This window comes from Podarcis bocagei, assembly GCF_964188305.1.
Source record: "Podarcis bocagei genome assembly, chromosome: Z".
NCBI lineage: Eukaryota > Metazoa > Chordata > Lepidosauria > Squamata > Lacertidae > Podarcis > Podarcis bocagei.
This window is the reverse complement of record NC_138140.1, coordinates 32,045,988-32,072,791: the sequence shown is the minus strand read 5'-3', so window position 1 is coordinate 32,072,791 and position 26,804 is coordinate 32,045,988. Positions and strand designations below refer to the sequence as shown.

General features: G+C 43.3%; 1 protein-coding gene across 8 annotated transcripts in view; it reads right to left on the bottom strand.

The window, feature by feature from the left end:
• The window catches only part of ZNF711 (zinc finger protein 711), a 30,436-nt gene extending 4,299 nt beyond the window's left edge, over positions 1-26,137 (bottom strand). Inside the window, exons 1-8 of one of the 8 annotated variants that reach the window (XM_081180134.1) lie at positions 25,964-26,137; positions 21,285-21,382; positions 18,703-19,233; positions 4,375-4,533; positions 3,748-3,894; positions 2,900-3,037; positions 1,230-1,277; positions 269-412 (exon numbers count right to left, since the gene is read on the bottom strand). In XM_081180134.1, coding sequence (XP_081036260.1) covers positions 269-412; positions 1,230-1,277; positions 2,900-3,037; positions 3,748-3,894; positions 4,375-4,533; positions 18,703-19,233; positions 21,285-21,363 — 1,246 coding nt within the window. In that variant the 5' untranslated portion in view covers positions 21,364-21,382; positions 25,964-26,137. Of the gene's footprint in view, positions 1-268; positions 413-1,229; positions 1,278-2,899; positions 3,038-3,747; positions 3,895-4,374; positions 4,534-18,702; positions 19,234-21,284; positions 21,383-25,098; positions 25,902-25,963 lie in introns of those variants that run through there. The other 7 variants (XM_081180135.1, XM_081180136.1, XM_081180137.1 and 4 more) reach the window with 7 other exon arrangements.
• Positions 26,138-26,804: the final 667 nt, after the last annotated feature.

Here is a 26,804-nt window from a genome sequence, read left to right as displayed (position 1 = left end):
GCCTCCTACTATGTTAATATAACAAGAACTTAGCTACTGCAGAAATACTACATGAACTTGTAGTATAAGAAAGTCAGGAAATACTCTTCTGACTATGCAGCTAATAAGATAAGAGAAAACTGGATGAAATCGTAAGGTATCTTTTCCCAAAAAAGAAAAACTCCTAATGCTGTAAGAATACGGAATCAACTACACTTTTATCTTCTAATTTAAGAATGCTAAAAGCTATAGATAAGTAGGTAAAAGCTAGCCAAGGAAGTCGTTTTACCTGTTTGCCACTGCCTTGCTTCCCCTCTCCTCCTTTTCTTGGCTTTCTGTTTAAGCAGTCTGTTTGTGCTAATGCTATCACAGATTTGCAGGAATTGTGTTGCATTAACATTTTTGTTTTCTAATCTTGCATCCAAGTTGGTTCCTGATGTGAAAGACCAGATACGCATCACAATGTGGCAAGAGGCTCCCTTATAAGAGCTTATTTTGAACACTGAAGCTGTTTAGAGAAAGGACCATCTGTTGCAATTGTGTTTGCACTGAGATTGGGACAATGGGATTCTGCTTCATCATAAGATGCTAGAAACACACACTGGATAATAGCTACATATATTTTTTAATACAACACACAGTAAGCAATGATTTGCTTTTGTTTCTATTCATCTTACACAAGCTGTTCTGAAGCTAAGTCTGTGAAGAACAGGGGGAAATACTTTGAATTAATAAATGAAAAAAATGTCAGCCAACATCATTCTCACATTCAGGCTGTGATCATATGCACGTTACTAGGAGTAACTCTCAATGAACTCAGTGGGATTTATTTCTGAGTAGACATACTTAAGGTAACATATTGAAAAGAACTCCTATAATGAAAGATTCACCGGATCCAGCATTGGGGATAGAGCAGAAAGGCACAAAAATTGCTCCAGCATAGCTTCTTCTTGCTTCCTTTAGCATTTTAATGGAGTATTTCATCCAAAAATGAAACAGAGGTAGCTGCTTGTAAGAGCTGGTGCCAAGTTTAAAAGGAAATAGGGTTTGTTTTGGGAATGTCACAGCAGGGCTATTGACAGCCCTACGCAAGGAGATGGTTAATATCATAACTGTGTTTTTGTTTACATTGAATTATCTGATGCATTAATATTAATGTGCCAATTCTTATATAGTTGCTGATGAAACCTAAATGTAGTTCACAACATCTTTGCAATACTAGACATATGAGCAATTCTTCATCTACTGACCTGTTGTTTGACAGTCTTCATACCTCCGGGGAAGTCTTCTATCATCTCCTAGGGGAACAAGTAGTTCATTGAAACAGTTCACACATTCCAACTGCATGATGATTTCAAAGCAGTCCAACACAGAAAACAACTAAGCTAATCATTTCTATTTCCAAGTTACTTTTTTACCAACCCCCCCCCCAAATCTCACACTAACTTTCACTTTAGATACATGATTTGCTGTCAGTTGCTTCAAAAATAAAACTTACTAATAGTCACTGCTTTCCAGACATTCATCTTTTTTATGCCATAAATGTAGTGTCTACGTTATTATTTTTCATTACACACAAAAATAAGTAGTAACTAGCCTTTAAATGTTTGTATGAAGCTATTCTACAAAATGACATTTGCACATTAGTTCACAGCATTAACAGAAGCACCATACAGCTTGTTAGCACTGAGCCTCTGATTTGTCAGAATCATATGAAGCAGCCTTACACGGAGTGTGACCATTAGTCTTTCCTAGTTTTGTCAACTTTGACAGTAACTTTCTAGGGTATTAGATAATTGTCTTTTTTGGCATCTTCTACTTGAGATCCCTTTTTAAAAGAGATGCTGTGGACTTAACCTGAGACTTTCTACAAGCAAAGCATATTCTCTACCACTGAGCTACCATCCCTTCCCATAGGAACATAGGTATGTGCACACATTGCCACACATCAGCAGTTGTTTGGCTAACCAGGGCCTTCAAGCTACAGGCTAACCCTCCGTATTCCCTTTGCTACAATTTTTTATTCCAGTGCAAAGATTCAGACAAGCGTATATATATAAGAGGGAACTAAACAGAATGAGGAAAGTTAAAAGGAAGTTTAAAAATTATGCTCTTGCTCAGCCAGCTGTGAGGACATGGGACAGGATGGAAGGCATAACAGTAATCTATATTGCAGCAGACTTGGGCTGCTTAAAAGGAAAAATGTTGGCACTTTAAAAAACCAAAAGGGCAAAATATAAGAGCTTTTCTATTCTGGAGACCATACCACAATTCTGACTACCAGAATTAAATTGTTGTGTGCCATGGAAAGTGTGTTAACAGTATTTGTGGACCTCTGCTTTGTACAGTGGTCAGATAGCATATGACTTCTGTCACATTTGTAACACCATCTGAATTTGCCATCTAGTGAGGAGTTTTTTAAAAAATGAAATATATATTTGTGTTTTGGGGATCTGGGTTTCAAATGCTTCTCTAATTTCATTAGGTGAATCCAGCCATTTTTGTAACATTTTCTGGAAAAAGAGAATGGGTAGCACAGGGGTAAACCTCAGAGGCCTAGGAGCAGCACTTTGAAGTCTAAGTGTAGATGGGCTGACAATTTCCTATAATTACAAACAGAATATGCAGACATGTGCATGAAAATGGGTTCTTTGAGCAAGTGTTTGAAGTTCCCTTACTATTATTAAATATTCAAACTTAGACTTATTTTTGAAAGCTTCATTTCAATTGCCACATGAACTGCTAAAGGCAGAAAGAACTCTGGGGAGTCTTTTAAAACGAATCCATGGTCCTCTGTACAATACGCTTTATTATGCTTTTATGTCCACTAAATGTTAAAATTATTATTTGGGCAGAGATGGGTTAGTGCAATTAGAAAGGAGAGAAGGGACTCTCATGAAGTCATAATCTAGCGTCCTACCATAAGCAGCAGCCCATGCAACAGGAACAAAAGTTTTATTCACACCAGTGTCTTCAAGCTGTGCTTCAGGCAGTGATGTTGCTTCTTCTTCACCAACAATAACCTCCATGTAAACTTCATCAGCTATTTCAGCACAACCTATATTTAGTTTTAAAGGGTATAGAAATTAATGACACTGTATATGCCATTTTCCAGCTTTGCTCAATTAATTCGTATTTGATTTAGTAGTTATCTCCTAAACTAGAAGCTACCAATCTATTTGTGAAAATCCAAAATCAGAACACCAGATTCATGAAATTGCCATCAAGAGTTTTCCCTCCATGTTCAAGACTACAACCTGATACATATCTCATAGGAAAGAAGCCCACTTAACTTGGTAGGGGTTGTTTCTCAGCAGGAGCAGACAAGCGGGGAGGGGCACACCTACATAGCTGACTTCCTGTTAGTAGGGTCAATGTGCATACCAGGAGAAAGCTCTGATGGGGAGGTTGGTGCAGTACAGGCTGCACCTAGTTCTAAATAAAAATGCTGAGGATTGCATTTCAAAGAAAACTGTCCATCTATGTATCGGATCACAAGTCCATGATGTGCAATATAGTGCAAACAACAGCACACATGACAAGGTTTGCAATGACCTCTCATTTGCAGTTGATTGAATTTCAGCTTGTTTGTGGACTGGTGCACGTAACTTAGGCGGGCTGTGTGTGTTAGGATCTCTATCCTCATTTTAAGTATAAAATAATCATATAACACTATAGGGATAAAATCCCTTCATGTTCACAGTGGTTTGGGGGGGGGGGAGAAATGACAAGATTACTTTCTTAGCAACAAAAAAATATAATTCTTACCAATATCTTCATCCTCTTGAGAGGAATCTTTAACAGCCATATAAACCATCTTCTCTCGCTGTACTCTGCCGACGCCGCCTTGCTCTAAAACTCCAGCTACAGAATGCCCATTATGAAAGTCACTCTCTGTTACAATTTCTGTTCCACCTTGAAGAGAATAAGTAATTTTTATTTGATAACGTTTTGATAGGAACAGTAAAATGTTTCATTTCTTTTCTGTGTGCTTGATGAAATAACAAGACAACAACTGTCATTGGGGGGAAAGACAGCACGGTGGGGCAGCATTTTAATTTCCATTTAGCATGACAAATTGTCATGGGTTGGACATATGGGAGAAAGGAACAAACTCAGAGGAGTCCTTACAAGGGCATGGGGAAAGGGGTTGGTTCTGGAAGTTGAGTGAGATAGCCAAGGCAGAAGCTGGGGGTGATTCAAGCTATATGTAATCTATGGGCAGAGTTTTAATGGTTTTGTTTCGGTATCTTAGTTATTTTAGATTCCCTTATGAAAGACAATGGAAGGAATTTAATTGGAAACCACTACGAAGAAGTATTTGTTTTACACAATGTAAGCAACTGGATTTTGTAAACACTACAAACTAGCAACATCAGAAGTTGTGATACTTACCTATTTCCACATCATCCTCAGCTTCAGCTTTAAATATGTAAACTTTAATGACTTCAGAACCAAAACCATCATCTTTAGATACATCATCATGTGAAACCTCAGTGCTGATTTTTAAAGGTGTGTTTCCAATATGGTCTAGCTTTTCCCCAACATCATCCACTATAAAAAACAAACAACAATAAAAACCAGTTAGAAGGAAGCAAGAAGTAAGTATTAGCAATGTTGCTCAATTGTTCTTAGCTCATTTATGCAAAACACAACATGATTCGCAATATAAAGCTGGCATGCAGACCAATCACCTTATTTTGCCTGTTTTGTGAATATTTCACATATGAATAGATTGGTTTTATTTTTAATAAATTTTAATAAGTTTTAATAAATTTCACCACCAATAATTACAAGCACACTGTTGAAACATGTCTGTTACATTATAATGCCCGATTAAGCAACAGAATTATTTTTGTATTGCTGTCCCTTTCTCCATATATATACCGTATTTTTTGCACCATAACACTCACTTTTTTCCTCCTAGAAAGTAAGGGGAAATGTCTGTGCGTGTTATGGAGCGAATGCCTGTGGGTGGCGGGGGGGATCTGCTGCAGTCGTGAGCAGAGGATCCATGGTTCCCCTTCCTTCCCTCCTCCGTGGTTACAAAGCATGGATCCACATGGATCCTCAGGATTTTTGTATTGGGCTACTCCAAACTCACTGTCAGATCACATGTCTGTGGCCACAGCATGAACCACAAAAATCATATATCCACTATTTCGTTTAGAATATTGTTTTTCTTGTTTTCCTCCTCTAAAAACTACGTGCGTGTTATGGTCTGGTGCGTGTTATAGAGCGAAAAATACGGTATATATATATATATAGAGAGAGAGAGAGAGAGAATTAACGGGTAGGCTTGTCCAATTTTAAAAAGGAAATTAACACAGTATATATTTTCTTTGCTTTGCAAGATTTTCAAAATATCAAACAAATCCAAGATGTGGCTTGCTTTCCAGACTATAGCGTTCTGAAAGATGACAGAGTGACAGAACAACAGTATAAAATGTTAGCGAGTCACCCTGTAAGGATGATGTAAGACTCCGGGAGAGATGTAACACTTCAGATTTATAAATCACAACAGGATAGCATTATCACTCCAATATACCCCTTCCCAACAGGCATTATTAAACTTATGCCAAACTAACCTTAACCACGGTTGGCCTAATGAGGGTTCTTTCTTAACTGGAGTATGATAAACAATTCTAGATATTGATCAGTATGAGTTGTATTCAACTAAGTCCTACTCAGAATAGACCCACTAAAATTATGTATGTTAACTTCAGTGGGTCTACCCTGAGTAAGATTGGTGTTGAATGCCACATTTTATCTTGTTTAACTATGCTTCAGGCCAGTGCCAATGCGTATCCTAACCTGAGTTAGACTTACAGTGCAAGCGCAGGAAGAAGAATGAAAGAAAGAAAGCATGTGATATGGCCCTGCTTCTCATCTCTTAATCATGATTTAAGAGATTTGGAACATTACTTCTATACTGAGCTTAATTCTGAACTCATAAACAGTATGAGCAGTATCATCAAGTCAAAGTGCTTTAAACTAACAAAATTCAGTATAATTTCCTTTGCTGGAACTTAAATTAAACTTAATTAAATGCCCAATATGAAACCTCTCTGCAATTGGTCAGCAATACTCAAATAGGGTCATTTTCACATAATATATATTTACATGTACTAATGATATGTAACAGTTGAATTTAACAGTGCAAATTTGTGTGTGCTCATATTGCCTGTGCTGGATGTCATTTAATGATACCTGCTAAACAGCAGCAGCATTTGGTGTCATTGATGAAAGTGGTATTTCAGAAATCGGTGAATGAATCGGAACACTGCTGAAGCTACTGAAAACAGAACTAAATAAAAATAAAAAAGCTAAGCACTATTTTTGTTTTTAAATTTATCAGTAATGCTATGGTGAATCATTTTTTTAAAAAAACTTCCTTGACTGAACAGTTTTTTTTAATGGGTGCTTGGTTTTGGGGTTGTTGTTTTTTTGCAAAATGGGCATTATCCATCCCTCCTTATGCAACCTGCTTGTGAGAGAGGGCATCTCTGTGGCATAGCGTAGCCTTCCCCGACCTTTGGTCCTCAGATTTTGGAGTGCAATCTCTGTAATCCCCAGCCAGCATGACCAATGGTTGGGGATGATGAGGACTGCAGCCTAACATCTGGACTCAAGGCTGAGAAGTTTGGCAAGCATAATGGGAGCCTTTGCTGATCAGAGTAAATAGTGTGCATGCTGAAAACTTGGGGGACTGCATTATTGGGAGATCTCCTCCTATATGTGCAGGAAGGGAGGATCGTGCCACCAGCACAAAAAAAGAGTTCTTTCAAAAATATGGTTAATAAATAACTCCTTAACTACTTACTTAATGGAGAACCTAATCCCAGATCGGAACAATGAACATTTCATTCTTCTATAATAGTCCTTTGTTTTTAAAATGCAAAGTATTTCTTATTCTTTTTAAAATTACATGGGTCAGTAAAATCAGTATACCTATGTCACAGTGGGATTTTAAAAAGGCAATATTCTCTATAGAGGATATTGGTGATAAAAAGTAATGTGTAAACGGCTTGTGGCTAGAAAGCCTAAGAATTTCAGACTATTCATTAACAGTGAAGCGATAATTCAGCAATCAGAAGATGTGTACTCAAATGTCAAAACTAAAAGATGGCAAGCATGCATAAAATGTGACGTTTTTGAAGATAACATTAGTGCCTTGCCTATTGTTTTTTTCTTCTGTTTCCTTCTTTCAAGGTTCTGGTTGAAAACCCCCGTTTAATGGAGAAAAGCCCGATTCTGCAAATTCTCATGCACTGGTTTAATTTTAGTCATCAAACATAATTCTCGGAGAACAAGTATAAGGCAATAAGAACATAAATGTGAATCATAAGACAAAGAATGCCATAAAAAAATTCAAAGTTCCTGAGATGCTAAATGCATAGGAATAAGCAAAAACAAAATGACAATGCTTAATCTCTAGCTGAGAAAAAAAGTGAAGAAAAATGGGCAGGCACATTTTTGTGAAATGAACCAATCTAGTTGCTCCTACCTGTTGGTGTTCTTAGCCAATGAGTGAAGTCAGAGCTGTGACTGATGAGTTGCTTGGATACTAGGCAACATAACATTTCACCCTGCACTTTAGTATTTTTCTTACTTCTGTCTTATTTGCTAGTCCTTGGATCCACATAACTGCTGTTCTGTTTTGTTTTGCTGCCTGCCAGTCACACAGAGCAATATGCAGGTAGCCACTTGAACTGCTTAAAAACTGGGAGTAGAAGAAGCAACTCCTCAATAACTGCCTGTGGGCCATATGGAACAACTTTCTGAAAATGTGAGAAAAAAATTATGGGAATCCTGCTGATGCCGCACTGTCTGTTTAGTTTGCCTGCTGGAACACGCAGCGGAAAGCTGCTTGAGAGGCCTCCACTGAATACAGGAGTGGGTGTGGATATGGTAACCCTTTTCTTGTTTCTGCTGCATGCCCTACAACATGGATTGTCCCAAAGTTGTGGGGTGGACTCATTGCAGAGGTGTCATAACAATAAATTAATTCTAGCTATTCCCAAATTGTGGAAGCAGTAATGCTGAGTCATTATTTTAATCATCACATTTTTCCTGATTGTTTCCAAGTTGTTGTTGGGGGTGCATTTTAGAGGCATCATTATCATCACGAACTTTTCCTCCTGTGTGGTGCCTAGCAAGGATTGCTCCCAATATGTTTTTGGAAGGGAGTGTTCAGTACAAAGGCCAGAAACATTACTGTTATCATCTCCTCATACAGCCCTAATTTTGGAAAAAAAAAAAACTTCTAAATGACAGTCAACCTCAAGCATTGCAATGTTCAATGCCTACTCTGGTGAGTTTTATATTTATTTTGTTATTTTCCTTGTCTATCTATTTTTTCTATTCAATGCAGATAGCCAGAAAAGAAAAGGAAAGGAAAGGAAAGGAAAGGAAAGGAAAGGAAAGGAAAGGAAAGGAAAGGAAAGGTTTGCCAGCTAGCATCATGCCTTTATTTGAGGCTATGTATGTATATGGCTGGCTATAGTAATTTAAAATTATTTCAGGATTCAGTTATATTTTATTTTCCAGTTCTAATCTATAGCAGCACACCAGCAACAAACATAACATCCAAGACTTAACAGCATTTGGAAAAGTAGAAAGCATTTCAAAACTTATTTGCTAACAAATTAACACAAAAGAATAGCTTTTCCTCCATTTTTGAACCATGTTCTATTCCTGTCTGGTTTCTTTTTCTGCTCTTTTGGAAGTGCCAGCCATTTTCTGACTGGTGCCCTTAGCACCTTCTCAAAATTCCAAATGTTCCTTCAGGCCAAAATGTTGGAAACCAGTGGTTTGCATGTCATCCAAACCAGAGAGGTGAAGGTATCTCCTCTTTATCCACCAAGGTTGTTTTACAGGTGTGTATTGTAGTTAAAGAGGAGAGATCTTTTTTTAAAAAAAGAAAAACTTTTATTGGTTTTCAGAAAAGGAAATACTCCCCAAAAGTAAAATACAAAATATAACAATACAACCAAAAAAAAGAGGTAATTAGCATGTTGTATGGCTTTCGTATTATTATTATTATTTTAAAAAAATCTATACCACCCTTCATTCGAGGATCACATATGACAAAGGTGCTAACAAGGAGAGACTTTAACCACAATCCCGGGTTCTGATGACATACTAAATGAAACACTGGCTTAGATACCTGTGAGGGTTTGATTAGCTGCTTGTGCGTGAAAACGTGCTCCCTCAGAGTTTGTGCGCCCCCACAAACCTCCGTGTGTGACGGAGCTCCTCAGACATGTCTGCTCTAGTCACTAGTAGAGTCCGACAGTGGCTGTCTGCGGAAGCGTTTCCAGCAAAGAAGTTCCTTAACGGAAACGCGTCTCCTGGACTCACGGCGTGACAGTTTCCTGCGAGGTATGGGTCTCCCTATGGGAGACTCCGATACCTCCCCACTGTTCTCGCTGGAAGCCTCCCTGAGCCCTCCCTCCTGCTCGCATTCCCTCAGAGACCCACTCCTCCCCCTGCTGGTCCCTGCTTCAGCAGTTGAGTCTCTTTCATCCTGCCTGAGTCCCTCCACCACCTGATGCTCTGATGGCAGTTCCCTGACATCCACCTCCCCTCCAGGGCCCCCCTCACCCCCTCCCAATTCCTCCCCCCTGGGAGGTGAAGGGCTAAAACCCCGAAACGAATCTTCCTCATCTTCTGACGTCTCGAACAATTCTCTCCATCGATCGTCGTCCTGGCCAGCTGAATCCTCCTCCTCTTCAGAATCTGGGAACCCCTCCAACTCCTCTTCCTCGTCGGTGGTGGCAAAGTATTCCCTTCGGAACCTCGCTACAGGCTGAGGTTTACGTGGGAACCTCTGATGAAAAGTCTCTATTAAAACCTCGTCATTGACATCCTCTGCCCTAACCCAGGTGTTTTCCGACTCCGGTTCCCCTTCCCACATTACCAAATACTCTACTTGATCTCCCTTCCACCTGGAATCGAGGATCTCCGCTACATGGTAGCTGTGTTCCTTCTCCTCCATTGCTGGTCCCCTAGTGACCCTCCCCTCACTGTCTCCTCTATACGGTGACAGCAACGACCTGTGAAAAACTGGGTGCAGCTTCATGTGGTTCGGTAACCGGAGCCTGAAAGCCACTGGATTGACCTGCTGTATGACTTCAAACGGACCCAGCCTTTTGGGTCTTAATTTCTTACAACCTCCTTTGAATGGCAACCCTTGGGTTGACAGCCACACCTGGTCCCCCACCCTGATGCTTTCACCTTCCCTTCTGTTTTTGTCTGCTTGCCTCTTATATTCCTCCTTAGCCCTGTTTAAGTTGAGTTGGAGCTGGCGATGGATCGCTTCCATTTCTTCCACGAACTGTTCTGCAGCTGGAACGCTCCAGTTCTCCCCCTCCCCCCCTGGGAAGGCTCTGGGATGGCACCCGTGATTAGCCAAAAAGGGGCTCATCCCCGTGGACACGTTCTCTGCATTGTTGTAGGCAAATTCTGCCAACGCCAGCTTCTCCACCCAATCATTCTCTCTGTCATTAACATAACACCTCAAATATTGTTGGAGAACCCCATTTGCTCTTTCCGCCTGCCCGTTGGTTTCAGGATGACGGGCCGTCGAGAAATTAACCTCTACATGCAGTAAGCTCATGAGCTTCCTCCAGAACCTGGAAGTAAATTGTTTCCCTCGGTCTGAAACCACCCTCAAGGGGGCGCCATGCAACCTAAACACATTCTCTACAAACAATTTGGCGGTTTCTTCTGCTGTAACCGCATGTGAGCAGGCTATGAAGTGGGCCATTTTAGTTAACAGGTCTACTACAACCATGATGGCTGTTTTCCCTCTAGACCTTGGCAGATCAGTCATGAAATCTATTGCCACTGCTTCCCACGGTCTCTCAGGTGTGGGCAGTGGTTCTAATAAACCAGCCGGCGCCTGCCTCTCCCCCTTGGCTCTTTGGCATTGTTCACACCCTCTCACATACTCCCGCACATCTTCCCTGACCTTGGGCCACCAAAATTCCCTGGTAACCAGCCACATGGTTTTGTGTTGCCCAAAGTGCCCTGCTGTGGGGCTATCGTGCAGCTGCTTGAGTACTTTCTCCCTCAATTCCCCTTCAGGTATATATAACGCTCCCTTATAATACAATGCCCCATTTCTCTCCTCAAAACCACCGGGTTTGTCTTCCTCCCCTCTGAGATCCCTGAGTTTCCCCTGGGCGTATGCATCCTGCACCGTACCCTCTACCAATTCCCTTTGCCCCACCAAAGTCGCCCCACACACCCAGCGGTCCTCTGGAATGATATGGGTTTCTTCGGGTGCTCCCTCCCCCTCCAAATATTCAGGCTTGCGTGAGAGAGCGTCCGCCCTAACATTCTCTGGGCCTGGCACATAACAAATCTCAAAGTTAAATTTGGAGAACTCTTGGGCCCATCTCAACTGCCTTTGGTTGAGCACTCGCGCCGTTCTCCAGTACTCTAGATTTTTATGGTCCGTGCACACTTGCACTTTATGTTGTGCACCAACTAGCAGATGCCTCCATCTCCGGAACGCCTCATGAATAGCAAGCAGTTCTCGGTCGTACACCGTGTAGTTCCTCTCGGATTTGTTCAGCTTCCGCGAGAAGAAGGCACACGGACGCCACTCCGACTCCTCCTTCCCCGGCTGCAGAAGAAGCACCGCCCCTATGGCTCTGTCAGATGCGTCTGTTTCAACCCTTAGCTTCTTTCGTAAATCCACATGCAGAAGTTGTTCTTCAGAGGCGAAGGCCCTTTTCAGTTCCTCAAACGCTCGCCCCGCCTCCGCCGTCCATACAAACTTCTTCTTACTGCTGAGACAGTCAGTGATGGGCGCCGTCAGATGGGCGAAGTTGCGGATGAACTTACGATAAAAGTTTCCAAACCCTAGGAACCTCTGCACATCCTTCTTGGTTTTGGGTGTTTTCCATTCCAGCACTGCCTGTACCTTGCCGGGATCCATGGCCAATCCCTTGTCTGACAGGCGGTACCCCAGGAATTCCACCTCCTTGGTATGGAACCGACACTTCTCCAGTTTGACCCACAGCCTGTTGGCTTGCAGTCTGCTCAACACTTCTCTGACGTCTCTCACATGTTGCTCCTCATTCTCAGAATACACCAACACATCATCTAGAAAGGCAACGCAATTCTTGTAGAGCAAAGGGCCCAGCACGTGGTTCATAAAAGATTGAAAACACGCGGAGCCTGCTTGTAATCCAAATGGCATAACGAGGTATTCAAACGCCCCCAAAGGGGTAAACATGGTGGTTTTCCATTCATCCCCTTTCCTTATGCGTATCAGGTTGTACGCCCCCCTTAGATCCAGCTTTGTGAAAATCTTTCCCTTCCTCACCATGGTCAAAATATCATCAATTCTGGGCATAGGGAACGCCACCGGTTCAGTCACTGCATTCAGCCGCCTAAAATCACATACAAGTCTCGGCTTGTCTGCATTTTTTTTGTCCACAAAGAACACTGGGCTCCCCCCTGCTGCTTTGGACTCTCTGATGAAGCCTCTCTTCAGGTTCTTGTCAATGAACCCTCGCAACTCCTGCATCTCCCTGTCTGACATGGCATACAACTTGCCCACGGGAAGCTGTGCTCCAGGGAGTAAATTGATCTGACAATCAAAGGGTCTATGAGGTGGTAGTTGGTCAGCTTCCTTCTCGCTGAACACGTCGCTGAGATCTGCATACTGTGGTGGTACCTTCACCTTCCCCATTACTTCAGTCCCTGCTAGGGTGGCTTGGGCCCCTACTGAACCCTTCTCCCCTTTGCAGTGTTCTAGGCAATGTGCTGAACCAAAGGACACCACTCTTTGATGCCAGCCAACCAGCGGATCATGTAGAGCTAGCCAGCTCATTCCCAAAATAATGGGAGCGCCTCCCAGGGTGGCCACATTAAACGCTATCAGTTCTGTGTGCCTTGCCACCCTCATTATCATTGGGACAGTCTGCAAGCGGACTCCTCCTCCCAACAACTCCCTGCCATCAATCGTGGTCACCTGCAGGGGGTTGCTTAAAGGGATGGTCTGTATCTGGTGTTCAGCAGCAAACTCCTTGCTCATAAAATTGCAGGAGCTGCCTGAGTCCAATAGCGCCTTTATTTTTAGGGGGTGCCCATTCTGCAGCTCTAGCGACACTTCAATCACTAGAGCAGGTCGAGGAGCTTCTGGCACGGGCACTTTCACTGCTCTTTGGCCTGGCTGCAGTGCCCCAATTGTGGCAACCAGGCGTTGGCTTTTACCTGCTCCGCTCCCCCTTCTTCTCCCCCCTCAACAGCTCCCACCATCCCTTGCCATTCCTTCCTCTGGGGGCAGACTCTGGCAAAGTGGCCTGGCTGTTGGCAGAGATAGCATTTCCGGGGGCCCTTTCCCTCCTTCTTAGCTCCCTCGCTGGTTTTTGAAAATGCGCGCGCGCGCGCTGTTCCGATTTCCATCGGCTCTGCCGGCGGGAAAGCTGGCTCAGGAATGTCTGGAATGCGGAACTCCTTCCAACGTTCCCCTCTCCCTTCCCGCCTCTCCAAGGCTCTTGCCTCCTGCCGCGCTCCTATGGTCAGCGCAGATTTGGTCAGCTGATCCATAGACTCCGCCCTGGGGCTCCGTGCCAGCTCGTCTTTCACCCCCGAAGAAAGACCTTCTTCAAATAGCATTTGAACGGGTGCCGCCGATAAATCCCAACTCAGTCTGTGAATCAGCATGGTAAACTCAGTCCAATATTCACGGACAGATCGACTCCCCTGCTTACAAGCCATTAGCTGTCTGCGCACCACCCCTTCCTCAATATCGCTGGAAAACATGATATCCATTGCACGAAAGAACTTCATTGTGTCCTTTAGTATGTCATTGTGCGTTGCCATTAGGGGTCGCACCCAGTCTCTAGCCCCTTTCTCAAGATGCCCAATTACAAAAGCAACTCGCGATTCCTCATCAGGGAACTCATCGAACTGCACATTAAGGGCATATTGCATCTCTGTCCTAAAAGCATGGTAGTCCTTGGGGTCCCCCCCAAATTTCTGCACCAATCCTGGTACCTTTCTGGGGAATTGAGTGGCTCTCCCCTTCTTGTCTGCATCCTGAGCCCTTCTCTCCTCCAGCCTCGCCGTCTGCAGGGCCAGTTGAACCTCCAACGCTCGGTATCTATCTTCCAAGCTTGGACCAGCTCCAGCCCCTGCTCCTCCGGTTCCGGTTGGTTCGCTCATGATGCCTTCTCTTGCACAGGCAGCGTACAAAGACTGTCGGACTGCTGTGAGGGTTTGATTAGCTGCTTGTGCGTGAAAACGTGCTCCCTCAGAGTTTGTGCGCCCCCACAAACCTCCGTGTGTGACGGAGCTCCTCAGACATGTCTGCTCTAGTCACTAGTAGAGTCCGACAGTGGCTGTCTGCGGAAGCGTTTCCAGCAAAGAAGTTCCTTAACGGAAACGCGTCTCCTGGACTCACGGCGTGACAGTTTCCTGCGAGGTATGGGTCTCCCTATGGGAGACTCCGATACCTCCCCACTGTTCTCGCTGGAAGCCTCCCTGAGCCCTCCCTCCTGCTCGCATTCCCTCAGAGACCCACTCCTCCCCCTGCTGGTCCCTGCTTCAGCAGTTGAGTCTCTTTCATCCTGCCTGAGTCCCTCCACCACCTGATGCTCTGATGGCAGTTCCCTGACAATACCACTCTATGCTGAAAGGACCGAGGAGAAGCAAAGGAGGTACAAGTTCCTCTCTTGAAACAAGCAGGTTTGCATAGTCCTAGCAAGCCATAATATGGTGAATGAGGTTGCTGAATTCCTAAAAAATAATAATTCTCCTCTGTAAATTTCAGTACATGACTTATGCATGAGATGAGATTAGGCATTAAGTCACTGAGTTGATGATAAGAACTGAAGTATTCCAGTGGTCAAGTGTAATTATATTCTTCACCATTTCTTGCCCTTTTATCCTATATAAATGTATTCTATCAAATAGTAACTATATGGGGTGGGGGTGGGGGGAAGCCGGGAAAAATGTTCTTATCACAAAAATAGTACCTTCAGGTAAAACATTACTACCAGCATTATTGTAACACATAAAAAAAACCACATAACTTACCTCTCTCCCAAACACTTCTGTTTAAAATTGTTAAGTCTTGCCTGAAAGGCAGCAGCATTACAACAGGCAATATAATAATGAAGTAGTATCTTGAAATGATCATCCATGGTTCAAAGGTGTGTACCACACAACAAATTAACACCTGCTTAACAAAGTTCTTTAAACATAATAAAGTTTGCATCCAGTCACAAAATGTCTGCAATGTAGGATATTTTAAATGAATATAGTAATTTCTGCTTTTAGAATGTTTAGTGTTGCAGACAAAACACTCTTCCCTGTTCAGGTGGTTCAAGCAGTAGGGAGTACAGTGGTACCTTGGTTTAAGAACAGTCCTGCTTAAGAACGATTTGGTTTACGAACTCAGCAAAACCGGAAGTAGTATCCCGGTTAGCAAACTTTACCTCGGTCTAAGAACGGAATCCAAACAGTGGAAGGGCACCAGCGGCGGGAGGCCTCATTAGGGAAAGCGCGCCTCAGTTTAAGAATGGTTTCGGTTTAAGAACAGACTTCCAGAACAGATTAAGTTCATAAACCAAGGTACCACTGTACTAACATTTCTTTCCCACACATGCTGCCTTAAAAATGTGGAACAGTGACATGGATTTAGTCGGATGCAAACAGAGGAGACATTTAGGATACAGTCCTACACACACTTACTGGAAAGTAAGCCTGACTAAACTCAGACAGGATTACTTCTAAGTAGATATTACATTGTTAAACTTTACTGGAAACAGCTGCTTGAAAAGAAAGCTTTTCAGCTGGAATCACAGGATGTCAGGAAATAACATACTGTTTCTGAAGTAGTTATCAATGTTCTGTGTTATATTTATTTATTTATTTAAGGTCTTTATATATTGCTTTTCGGGTAGACCTCACAAGTGGTTACAAAAGATTAATTTATCACACTGTTGTTTTTCCATTTTTAAAGCCCTTGTTATAGAGACATGTTAGGTGCTTAAAATATTGGAAACAAGGGGTCAAATAAAAATGTCGCAAACGTGCTCACATTTTTCAACTCTTGCAAGGTATTTTAAGGGATGCTACCATATTTTGTGTGTGTGTGTGTGTGTGTGTGTGTGTGTGTGTGTGTGTAATACTTCAGACATTATAGAAATGTACTGTATCGATCAACCATAGCTTGACATCTAAGTTAATTACTTATGTCAATTCCATTCAATATGCACCCTTTGGATTCCTCCTTCAACCCATGCTTCTTTCTCAACAAAATATACCTAGGTGTAACAAGATTTGCACAGACATCATCAGAATTATATAGATATGAACTAAATGAAGAAATTTCAGTTTCATGCATTAATAATCCCACAACTCTCCTCACCAAAATTTTCATTTTAAAGTGATAGCTGCAGGACTATTACTTTCTGGTCTGGTCCACATAGTAAACCCATTAGTGGAAGAAACTGAATAAATTCTGTAAATTCCAGTTATATTATATTGTTGCTCTCAGCACAAATAATTGTGAAGGGATTGTTTGCAAGAGAAATTCTGCAGAAAAGCCTGTTTACCAAAGAAGAAAAAGGGTAATATTTGCCGCCTCTAACTTACCTTTTCAGCTGTTTCCAGATGTGAGATGTTCAGATTCACTGTAGATTGCCAGCTCTCAATTCATATGATGTCTCAGCATACACTATGTTGGTGATTTCACACCAAGCACAGAAGTCCATGAGACGTAGTTTTACAGTTGTGCTTTTATTAAGCAAGTTTAAATTTGCTTTACCTAGGTTCTATCTCAATAGAGGAATGTATTCTTAATTTTAGCAAACTATGCAGCACCATATTGCAGGACTAGGTAACTTTTGGCCAGCATACGAGATGTGGCTTAGCCACCCATATTATGGCTCAAAGAATAATTTCTGAACATGTGGTCTGCAGCATGACCCACAATGTGAATCTAAACATTGCTTGTAAGAAACTCCACTACCATTCCAGATTGCCGTGATGACATTACTGGTGGTGGAATCCTTGCTAAGGGAAGTGGCGTGACACCACGAAAAAGTTGTCAACCTACTATACTGTAGTAAGCAATAAGAATAAGATTGGACCCTGTTATTACTAGGTTTTTTTGTTGTTTTTATGATACTTTTTGTTTTTACTGTTTTCATGTCTGCATTTTTGTATACCACTTAGAGACTTTCAATTTTAAGTGGTTTAGAAATTGTTTTAAATAAAATAACAGATTTTTGAAAGAAGCTGGTGGTGGAATATTATGTTACCCCTAAAGAACAGCTGCAGTGGGTAGCAGTTACCAGTACTGTGCATGCAGGGCTATCATATGGATCAAGAGCTAGCAATCCACTGTGGGTGTTTGAACATCACAAACATAAAAAAACAAAAACAAAGAGATATTTCATTATTTGTGTGGGGGTTTTTTTTAGCTTACACAGACTGATGTCTTCCTTGTAACAGTTGTCATACCATGTTAGTTTCCCGCAGCAAAATCAACAAAAGAGTCTTGGTGGCACCTTAAGGGCAACACAGACAAACATCTTTCTAGCTCAGAAAACCCTGCATGCATCTGATGAAGTGGGTCATAATCCACAGCTCATGTCATGGTAATTTTGTAAGTCTTTAAAGATGCCACAAGTCTGTTGTTCTTACTATTTGATCTTCAATTCATGTACCTTGGAAGTCGAACGGAATCTGTTCCGGAGGTCCGTTCGATTTCCAAAACGTTCACAAACCAAAGCATGGCTTCCGACTGGCTGCAGGAAGCTCCTGTAGCCAATCAGAAGCCGCGGAAGCCCCGTCAGACGTTCAGGTTCCAAAGAATGTTCGCAAACTGGAACACTCACTTCCAGGTTTGCGGCATTTGGGAGCCAAAATGTTAGACTTGCAAGGCGTTCGGGATCCTAGGTACAATTGTATTGCCACTAATTCCCATAACTGCCCATTATAAAATTATTTTTTTGTTTTGTTTTTTTTTTAAATTAACCTTTAAAAATGTCTACTTATTTAACATTGAAGTATTCCATTTGGAAATGTGCTCTAAAGAATGCAAAGAATTGAAGTGTTGTATGTGCACTGCTATGGAAGTTTTTTGTTTTGTTTTTGAAGATTCTTTCATAAGAATTGTCAAGTCCTCCCAGCCATGGTTCCAAGAATATATATATATTAGAATGTTGTACTGTTCCCATAAACCTCTTTAACTGTGAAAACAAAATCTCGCTGTGAGCTGTATTCTATCCAATCGTGTTCTTCTGCTGATAGAAGGCTCTTTGATCTGAGAGGTTTCTGTTAGCAGAAAGGGAAGGTAGAATTTATTTTCTCAAATTCTCTTTCCTCTGCAACTCCTCCAAAATCTGCTCAAGAGAGCTGGTGAAGTAGGAAGTGTGAATAATTGCAGGAGAAAGGGGAATTTGCAGAAATTTCCATTTTGGCTCACGGAAGCCTCTTCTCGATCCAACAGTATTCTTTAAGCAGAGGGGTACAACTGGATAAAGATTTATGCACACTAGCCACCTACCGCTACTAACTAGAAACCATTTTTAAGCAGTATTGAGTATTTTACGGTTGTAATGCTATTTCTTCCAAAATTTTATTGGGAAAATTATATTCAAACTAACAACCAATTATACTTCATAACCTCTCATCACTGGATCACTTCTAGTCTGAACAGACTCAAATGCCATATAAACCTTAACTTACAAGATATCATTAAGTAGTCTTCAGATGTGCTCTTGCCATCATCATCATCTTCAGTCTTTATAGTAACTGTAGAACCAGGAACAGTGCCAGCTGCCTGAATCACAGTTTCTGTATCTGAATTGGTTACAAGAACCTCTTCTGAAACCATTGTGGGAGAATCTGCTCCTGACACAGAATCTTGTACCACATGTTCCAAATGACCATCAGGGCCCGTAACAAGATCAGCCACAAAAACCTGATCAGGAACTCTAACAGTTTCTGTAATTAGATCTGAAGTCAAAACATGATCACTGGTATCTAGTGCTTCTTCAATAGCTACATCAGCCTCCAAGACAGATTCAGGAACTATCACCCCTTCTGTGACAACATCGGTTTCGGTTATGATATCAGGTCCTTGGACAACTTCAGCCGCTAAGCCATGATCAAGAGTTATTCCATCATCTGTGACAACATCGGAAACAAGTACAGCTTCAGGAACTGACACAACAATATGATCTCCATCAATGTGAGCAGTACCAGCCATTCCAGCCACTATGAAACAAATGTAAATGAGATAAAGTATTAATAGTTATATTGCTGTAGAACAATACTATGCATCTAAGAAATACATAGAATGAATGCAGTCAGACAAACTACTCTCCTACCTTTCATTACATTTAATTTTAGTTTAAGGAGGGCATATTAAGAGAGTGTTCTGTTGTTGAGCTATCCTCCCCAAAGGTAGGATAGGTGACAGTAGCTCATGTGAAGTCTGGTCTTCTGAAGGGAAGGGGAGGTTTTGCTAGAAATATTTGATAACCATATTCAGAAAAAATGGTGACATTCAATAATGTCCGCTTGCTTGTGCAACAAAACTCCACTACCACAATGAAGTTTTTGGTTTCTATTCTCCAGCCCCCAAGATCTGCTCCAAAGAGTCATCCAACCCTCTGGATCATATTTTGGGTGCACATGAAGACCACAGGGTGAAGAGACAAAAGAGAAATCCCACTACAGGAGAAGGCACCCTCTTGTGCTATCCTAGATATTACCCAATGCTTAAGGAATTCAGTTAAGTTGTTCAATTATATCATTATGCATATAATGTTCAACTTTGGCAAGTATTTGTGCTATAGTACAACACACCTACTAGAGATTAAAAATCAGTACATTCAAAGAACTTACTTCTGAGTATACATGCTTAGGTTGTTATAGAGCAATTCTATACACAAGAAGCTGGTGTAAAGCAAGCCAGTATAAGTTAACCCTATGTAAAGTTACACCAGATTCAAATGCTATTCAGGAGCACAGTTACTGCCCTAAGTCCTTCCAGTAGCACTTTAAAGACCAACTAAGTTAGTTCTTGGTATGAGCTTTCGTGTGCATGCACACTTCTTCAGATACCTGAAGTGTATCTGAAGAAGTGTGCATGCACACGAAAGCTCATACCAAGAACTAACTTAGTTGGTCTTTAAGGTGCTACTGGAAGGAATTTTTTTATTTTGCCCTAAGTCTGGCAGAGAGAAAACAAGCCTTACAATTTTTTATTTTTGAGATATAGTACCTTTTTTGCTAGCTTGACTTATGCCAGATCACATGACTGAGCTGAACAGGGTACGATCCAGCCTAAGTCTCTCTAATTCTGCACACACCATGTTACTTTTACAAGACTTATGCCAGCTTAAGATCCACTGGGCTCAAGTGAGTCAGTTGAGTTACAGCTGAGCTGCGACGGGGGAGATAAACTGGTGTGCAATGAATGAGAGAGTTAAACCAGCATAACCTAGCTGTGCTGGAATCTCCTGGATGAGCTGAAGATTTGATGGATCCTAACCCACTCATCTTGGCAGATCTAGTTACAGAATTGCTTCCCTAGTATATGGAATAAAAGGTAAAGGTAAAGGTACCCCTGCCCGTACGGGCCAGTCTTGCCAGACTCTAGGGTTGTGCGCTCATCTCACTCTATAGGCCGGGAGCCAGCACTGTCCGCAGACACTTCTGGGTCACGTGGCCAGCATGACAAGCTGCATCTGGCGAGCCAGCGCAGCACACGGAACGCCGTTTACCTTCCCGCTGGTAAGCGGTCCCTATTTATCTACTTGCACGCGGGGGTGCTTTTGAACTGCTAGGTTGGCAGGCGCTGGGACCGAACGACGGGAGCCCACCCCGCCGCGGGGATTCGAACCGCCGACCATGTGATCGGCAAGTCCTAGGCACTGAGGTTTTACCCACAGCGCCACCCGCGTTCCCTAGTATATGGAATACAACTAATTAAAAAATAATTTTAACTCTCTACTGCCATCTAATATTGCGGATTCCATTATTTCAAACTTAAATACAAGAATATTATAAACAATTGTGTATACTGCAGTCCATACACATTCCCCATGCCTCTGATCTACTAAGGCAGCAAGCCAGCAATACTGCTACGCAGAAGAGGTAATCAAAAGTGTCAGCCACCCACTGTGGTACAACGACTCTCAGGCTCCTCTCCTACTATCTATGCCATGTTTTGCACCCATGCCATTCATTATTCATTCATAATATACAGCAGGTGATTAGTAAACAGTCAAGTTAAAAATAAAAGTTTGTTGTTGTTTTACCAAAATCCTGCATAATCATAGTGTGAGGCATTTTGGACTCCTGTGTCTGCAACCCAAGACTTCCACCACCTGGATCCATAATCTTCTATGCTCACGAACTGAGAAAAGAAAGTGAATAGAAATTACTTCTTGTAGTAACATAACTATCTCAGAATGTGTTTCATACAGAATTCAGTGCACACATATTTAGCAAGTGCATGTGTGCATCTTCTCCTTACTAGACTTTACACCAAGAGCAAATATCAGCATGGCTCCCCAGCCTCTCCTGGTAGGGCAGGGGAGATAAAATAATGAATGCATATATTTTGTGCTTTGACAGCTAAGGATTTTTGTTGCAGTTTTTGCACATTTATAGAGTGTGAAATAGTAAAGAGTCATAAACAGGTGTGTAAGGCCACTGGGACAAGGCTGCAGCAATAATATTACCACCACATAACAAAGACCATTTCAGGTTCTCTGTCCATAAACATACCTGCACAATAACAGCTGCCAGAATCCTATACGTGCACAATTGGAAGAAAAAGTCCCAGCCAAAGAGGAATGGGTTGCAAACCTAAAGTACTATGCAGAACCGGTGAAGTTGAGAATGAGAGACCAAAGTGACCAACTTTTTATTGAAGAATGGAAACCCTTTTCACAGTATTTGAGAAAAAACTATACTCAAATAAAATTACGGACAGGATTTGAACTATGAGCAGTGGATTGAGAATGACAATAAATGTAACAAAGGAAACATGTATTAGATATAGTTTGACATAAAATACAACAGAATATGGGTGGCAATAAAAACACCACAGAGGTAAGGGTGGGAAGTCACCTTGTTTGTTTTGCAAGAGAAACATATCTTGAATTTGAAGTTAATGTGTTTAAGTTTTTAAAATTGAATAAAATGTATTATTACATAAAAAAGGAATGTGTAGCACCTCACACAGGTATGAATCAACGCATGGTATATCCCTCAGCATTGTTAACACTTGTGCCTATGTTCACCAGAATCCCATCTGCTCAGACTGTGCCTGAATGAGACAAACTGGAATCTTCTTGATTGCCCTACCCTTCCTTTCTAATCATCCTTTAGTCATGGTGGGCCAGTGTGAGGAAAAAGGATGGCGCCTAGATGGTCCAGTCAACAGGGCTCTCCTCTTACGTTTTACTAACCATGCTCTAACCTTGTGGAGCAGAAAGTAGCAACCTGCCTTGGGCTGAATAATTAAGGCATCCATTCGTTGCCCACATCCCAAGGAGTAACTTGGGGGAATGGAAAATATCACCTAAGTTATTTCAGGGGCTTATGACATATTTATTTATACCTCAATCTTCTGACCATGCACACAAAAGATAATTTCCCCTTATCTTCCAACAATGCATGTTTACAGGTAAAATTAACTGAGCAGGGCCTAAATAGCCTTGTTCAGTACTGTATGAAAAGGAGTGCCACCTCGCAGGAGTACCCAATCTAGCAGATCAGGACAAGTGTTCCCTCTGTGTGAAAAAGTGAATGTGTTGCTTCATTTTTATATGTGAGAAGAGCGTATGACAGTGACAGGAGACCCACCAAAAGTCATATTCACAAGGCTCAGAAAAACCTGGAGCTAGCCCTGGTTCAATGGGGGCTTGCTCCTAAGAAATGTCCACAGCAAGGGTAGGCACATCTTTCAGTTAAAGGGCCACATCTGGGTACTGAAATTGCAGGGTGGGCAATAAATAGCACTGCAAGCATTCCACTCATAAGGGGTCCATCTTTTTGCAAGGCATATAGAGTCCGTCCTGGGCAAGACCACATCCCTGTCAACAGCAGTAACTCTGAGTCACTCAGCTGTTAGGCAGCAAATGTTTGCAGGTAGTTGTTTTTTTTAAGTGGCTGCTGCAGCTGCAGTTGTCTCACTCACCACTCTCCCAACCAGCACAGCAGATGAGCTAAGCAGGACCAAGTCAACAGAGCTGCCATTAGGCACTAATAATAATAATAATAATAATAATAATAATAATAATAATAATAATAATTTATTACTTATACCCCACCCATCTGATCTGGCGAGGTTTCCCCAGCCTTTCTGGGCGGCTTCCAATAAGAGATAAAAATGCATTAAAACATTAGTCGTTAAAAACAGGGCTCCCTTCAGATGTCTTCTAAACATCAGATGGTTGTTTATTTCTTTTTAAAGTGTGGAATTACAGGTGCTAATAAAGAAACACCTAAATTTTGTACAATTATTTTGTACAACCAGGCATTTTGTACAATTAAATACAAATGGAAATGTCCAGGACAAACATATATGGAAAAGGACTTGACCTACCCAATGAAGACTGTAGATGCAAAATTATACTTCCCCAGGTAAAAATAAACTATGCTTGCTTGCAGTAAGAAATCTAGGTCTACAGCCCTACTGAATCTCAGCTGCACTTACTTCCCACAGCAAAAAAAGTCTGTTGCAGCGGAACACAAGATCAGATGTTTTTAATCATATGCATCCGATGAAGTAGGCTCTAGGCCATTGACGTTTATAGCATAAATCTGCAGCATCTTAAGGAAGTCAAAAGATTGGGTTGGGATTTTTTCTGAATCATTTCCCAGTAAACCCGAACAGGCTAAGCTCTGCAAAACTAAAGCACACGGGCGAGTGAGTTCCAACTGAACTTAAAAGTAAACATGCAGAGGAGATCGGACTGCTTATGAGAATCAAAAACACATGTTCGAGACCAAGGCGCGTTGCTTTGCTACCTAAATTTATATGCTTCATTTCTATAAGGCTTCTAGCTTGCTATTCCTCAGCGCGCAACAGACAGCTGGGGAAATGCGCGTGCATGGGACGGAGACGCGCATACTATATACAAACACACACAAAAAAACACACACATACACACACACACACAACCCTCCTCTTCCTCTCGCTTCCAATCAGCGCCCGTGATGAGCAAACAATAAAGCGGCGCTTTGGAGCCCGAGTCGGGCAAAAGGGGGTGGGGTTGTACCCATCCTTCCCCGGGGCGGTGTTGCGCGGCCGAGGGAGGGCAGGGAGCCAGCGGTGCCTAGCGCGGGGCCCGAGAGGAAGCACGGCAGTGAGGGGGCCCGTCGGCTGTGGGAGACAAAAGACTCTCTCGGGGAAGGCGGGAGGCGGCTTCCACCAGGGACAGCTCCCCTAGCAGGAGTTGCGAGGTGGGAAAGCAACGCTTTCCCCGAATCGTCGGGCCTCGTCTTCACCGGACTGCCGCCGCTTCCTTCTCCCCCCCCCCCTCCTTTTCTGTCGTGCTTCTACGTCCCGCGGCACTATGAGGCGCAAGAGGGAGGACGGTTTGTCTGATTGCTACAGCGGGTGGGTGTCAGTTAGCGGGCGGGCGGGCGGGCATGTGTGTGTGTGTACGCGCGTGTTTTAAAGAGCTTCTGTAAGGTGGAGGGAGACGAGGGCCTCTGCCGAGCTGCGCTTCTCTGCTGCAACGGGCGCCATTTTATTTTCCGCCATTTTCTGGCCGCCTTCGGGCCCGGCCACAGCCCCGGCCGAGCAGTATGCGGAGGGGGAGAAGCCCGAGTGCTCGCTCGCGGCCGCCTGGCTGTGAGGCGCGACCCGGTTCATACGCTTCGTATTTTTGCTTCGTTCGGTTTTTTAAATAAAAAGAAGGCGGTTGTTTAGATGAGCGGCCCTGTAGGCCTCGGGGCGCGGCCTGCTCCGGGGCCTATGCGGCCTGGCGCCTCCTCCCCCGCCGCCTCCCCGTTTTTTAAAAAATAAAATCGAATTTCTGCTCAATTCCCTTGTCGCGGCTGAGCGCACATCCCCTTCCCCGCTTCCCCCCACACCGCCGCCGCTCTCCTCCTCACCTTCGCTTGGCGGGCTCGGGCCCGAGCGGGTGGGGAGTGCAGGCCCGAGGACCCGGCCGCCTCGGCTGTCGCTTTTCGGGGCCTGGCATTCAGGGTCCGCCAGGTCCGAGGCCTGCACCAATCACAGGCTAGGGCTAGGAAACGGCAGGCGGGCGGGAGCGCGCGCGGCCTGCTCACTCGCAAACTCACTCCCCCCTCCCTTTCTCTCTTCACCCTCGCCCCCCCCCCAACGCAACCACCAGCAGTCTCGCGACCAGCTGGAACACACGTCACCCAGGCGCAAGCATCAACCGCGCGCACTTGCGCGCCCCCCTCATCTTGTTTAACCCCCCCATCTCTCTCATCTTCTGAGACCCTGCCGCCGCCGGTGTCCAGAGCATGCGTAGCAAAAGCGAATGAGGCTTTCTATATGCCAGTACTTTCTTTGCCATTAGTTGTCGCGCGCGGGGGGTAGGGGGGAGCCCAAGCAAAACAAAAGCCAGTCGAGAGGCGCCCTGGATTGACTGCAGTGACTGGGGAGGGGGGAGGATGCGCGAGCGCTCGGTGGTCCGTCGCTTCACGCCATCGCTGACCAGAAAGGGGAGGTGATGTGGTCTTGACGATACCCCAGAAAAAAAAATGATGGAAAATAACCGACCTGATTTTTTGGGTTGGGGGGTGGGTGGGTACGGCAGGAGTTCTGATCTCGAAACCCGCCCCAGTCAAAAAAAACACGGGAACTTAACAGGTCATTTCAGCACCGTTACAATAAACGATAACTGAGTTTGGTACCTCAAAACGCGTCGAATGGTTATTTCAAAGAGGCAATAAAAGACATGGCAGGTGTCCCCCTCCCCACAAAAAACACACAGCTGAGTTTCTCTACCGTTCGCTTTTTCTCATGTACAAGTCGTGATTCTTGCTCCCCCAACTCGTTTTTAAACGTCGCCGCGGTTGTATCTGGCCAGCCCTTTAAGGAATCTTTTGTCCCCTCAGCGGTTGGCAAAGGGGTCGCGGCTGCCATCCTAACCAAGGGCTACTTTGGAGTAAGCCTTGTGGAACCCAGTGGGCTTGCTTTTTAAGTCGGCAAGCCTTCGGATCACACCCCAAGCCTCGCTGAATATTCAGCTGGGCTTCGGACGCATAAGATGGCGCTGTTGCTCTCCTTTTCTGGAGAGTTTCCCATTTGAAAATGGGAAACAGCTAATCACACTGAACCCAGAGTATTTTAGGCTATAATCCTCGACACACTAATTACGTTCACTGAGATCAAATAATAAAGTTGGGAGGAACCCCAAGGGTCATCTAGTCCAACCCCTGCTATGCAGGAATTTCAACGAAAGCTACTGTGATAGATGGCCATCCAAACTTTGCTTATAAACCTCCAATAAAGGAGACTCATACCAACTTCTGAAAGCTTTTGCCATCATAAAGTTCTTCCTAATGTTTAATCAAGAGTCCATTAGACAGGAGCAGGGGAAAACAAAGCTTGCGCCATCTTCCATGTGAAAGCCCTTTAGACATTTGAGGATGGCTGTCGTATATCCTCTCAGTCTCAACTTATCCAGGCTAAACATTTCCAATTCAACCATTCCTCAAATGGTTTGGTTTCCAGGTTTGGTTTCCAGGCCCTTGATCATCCACCCCTGCACATATTCCAGCTTGTCAGTATCCTTAAATTGCAGCACACAGAACTAGACACAGAAGACCAAGACACAATAGAGCAG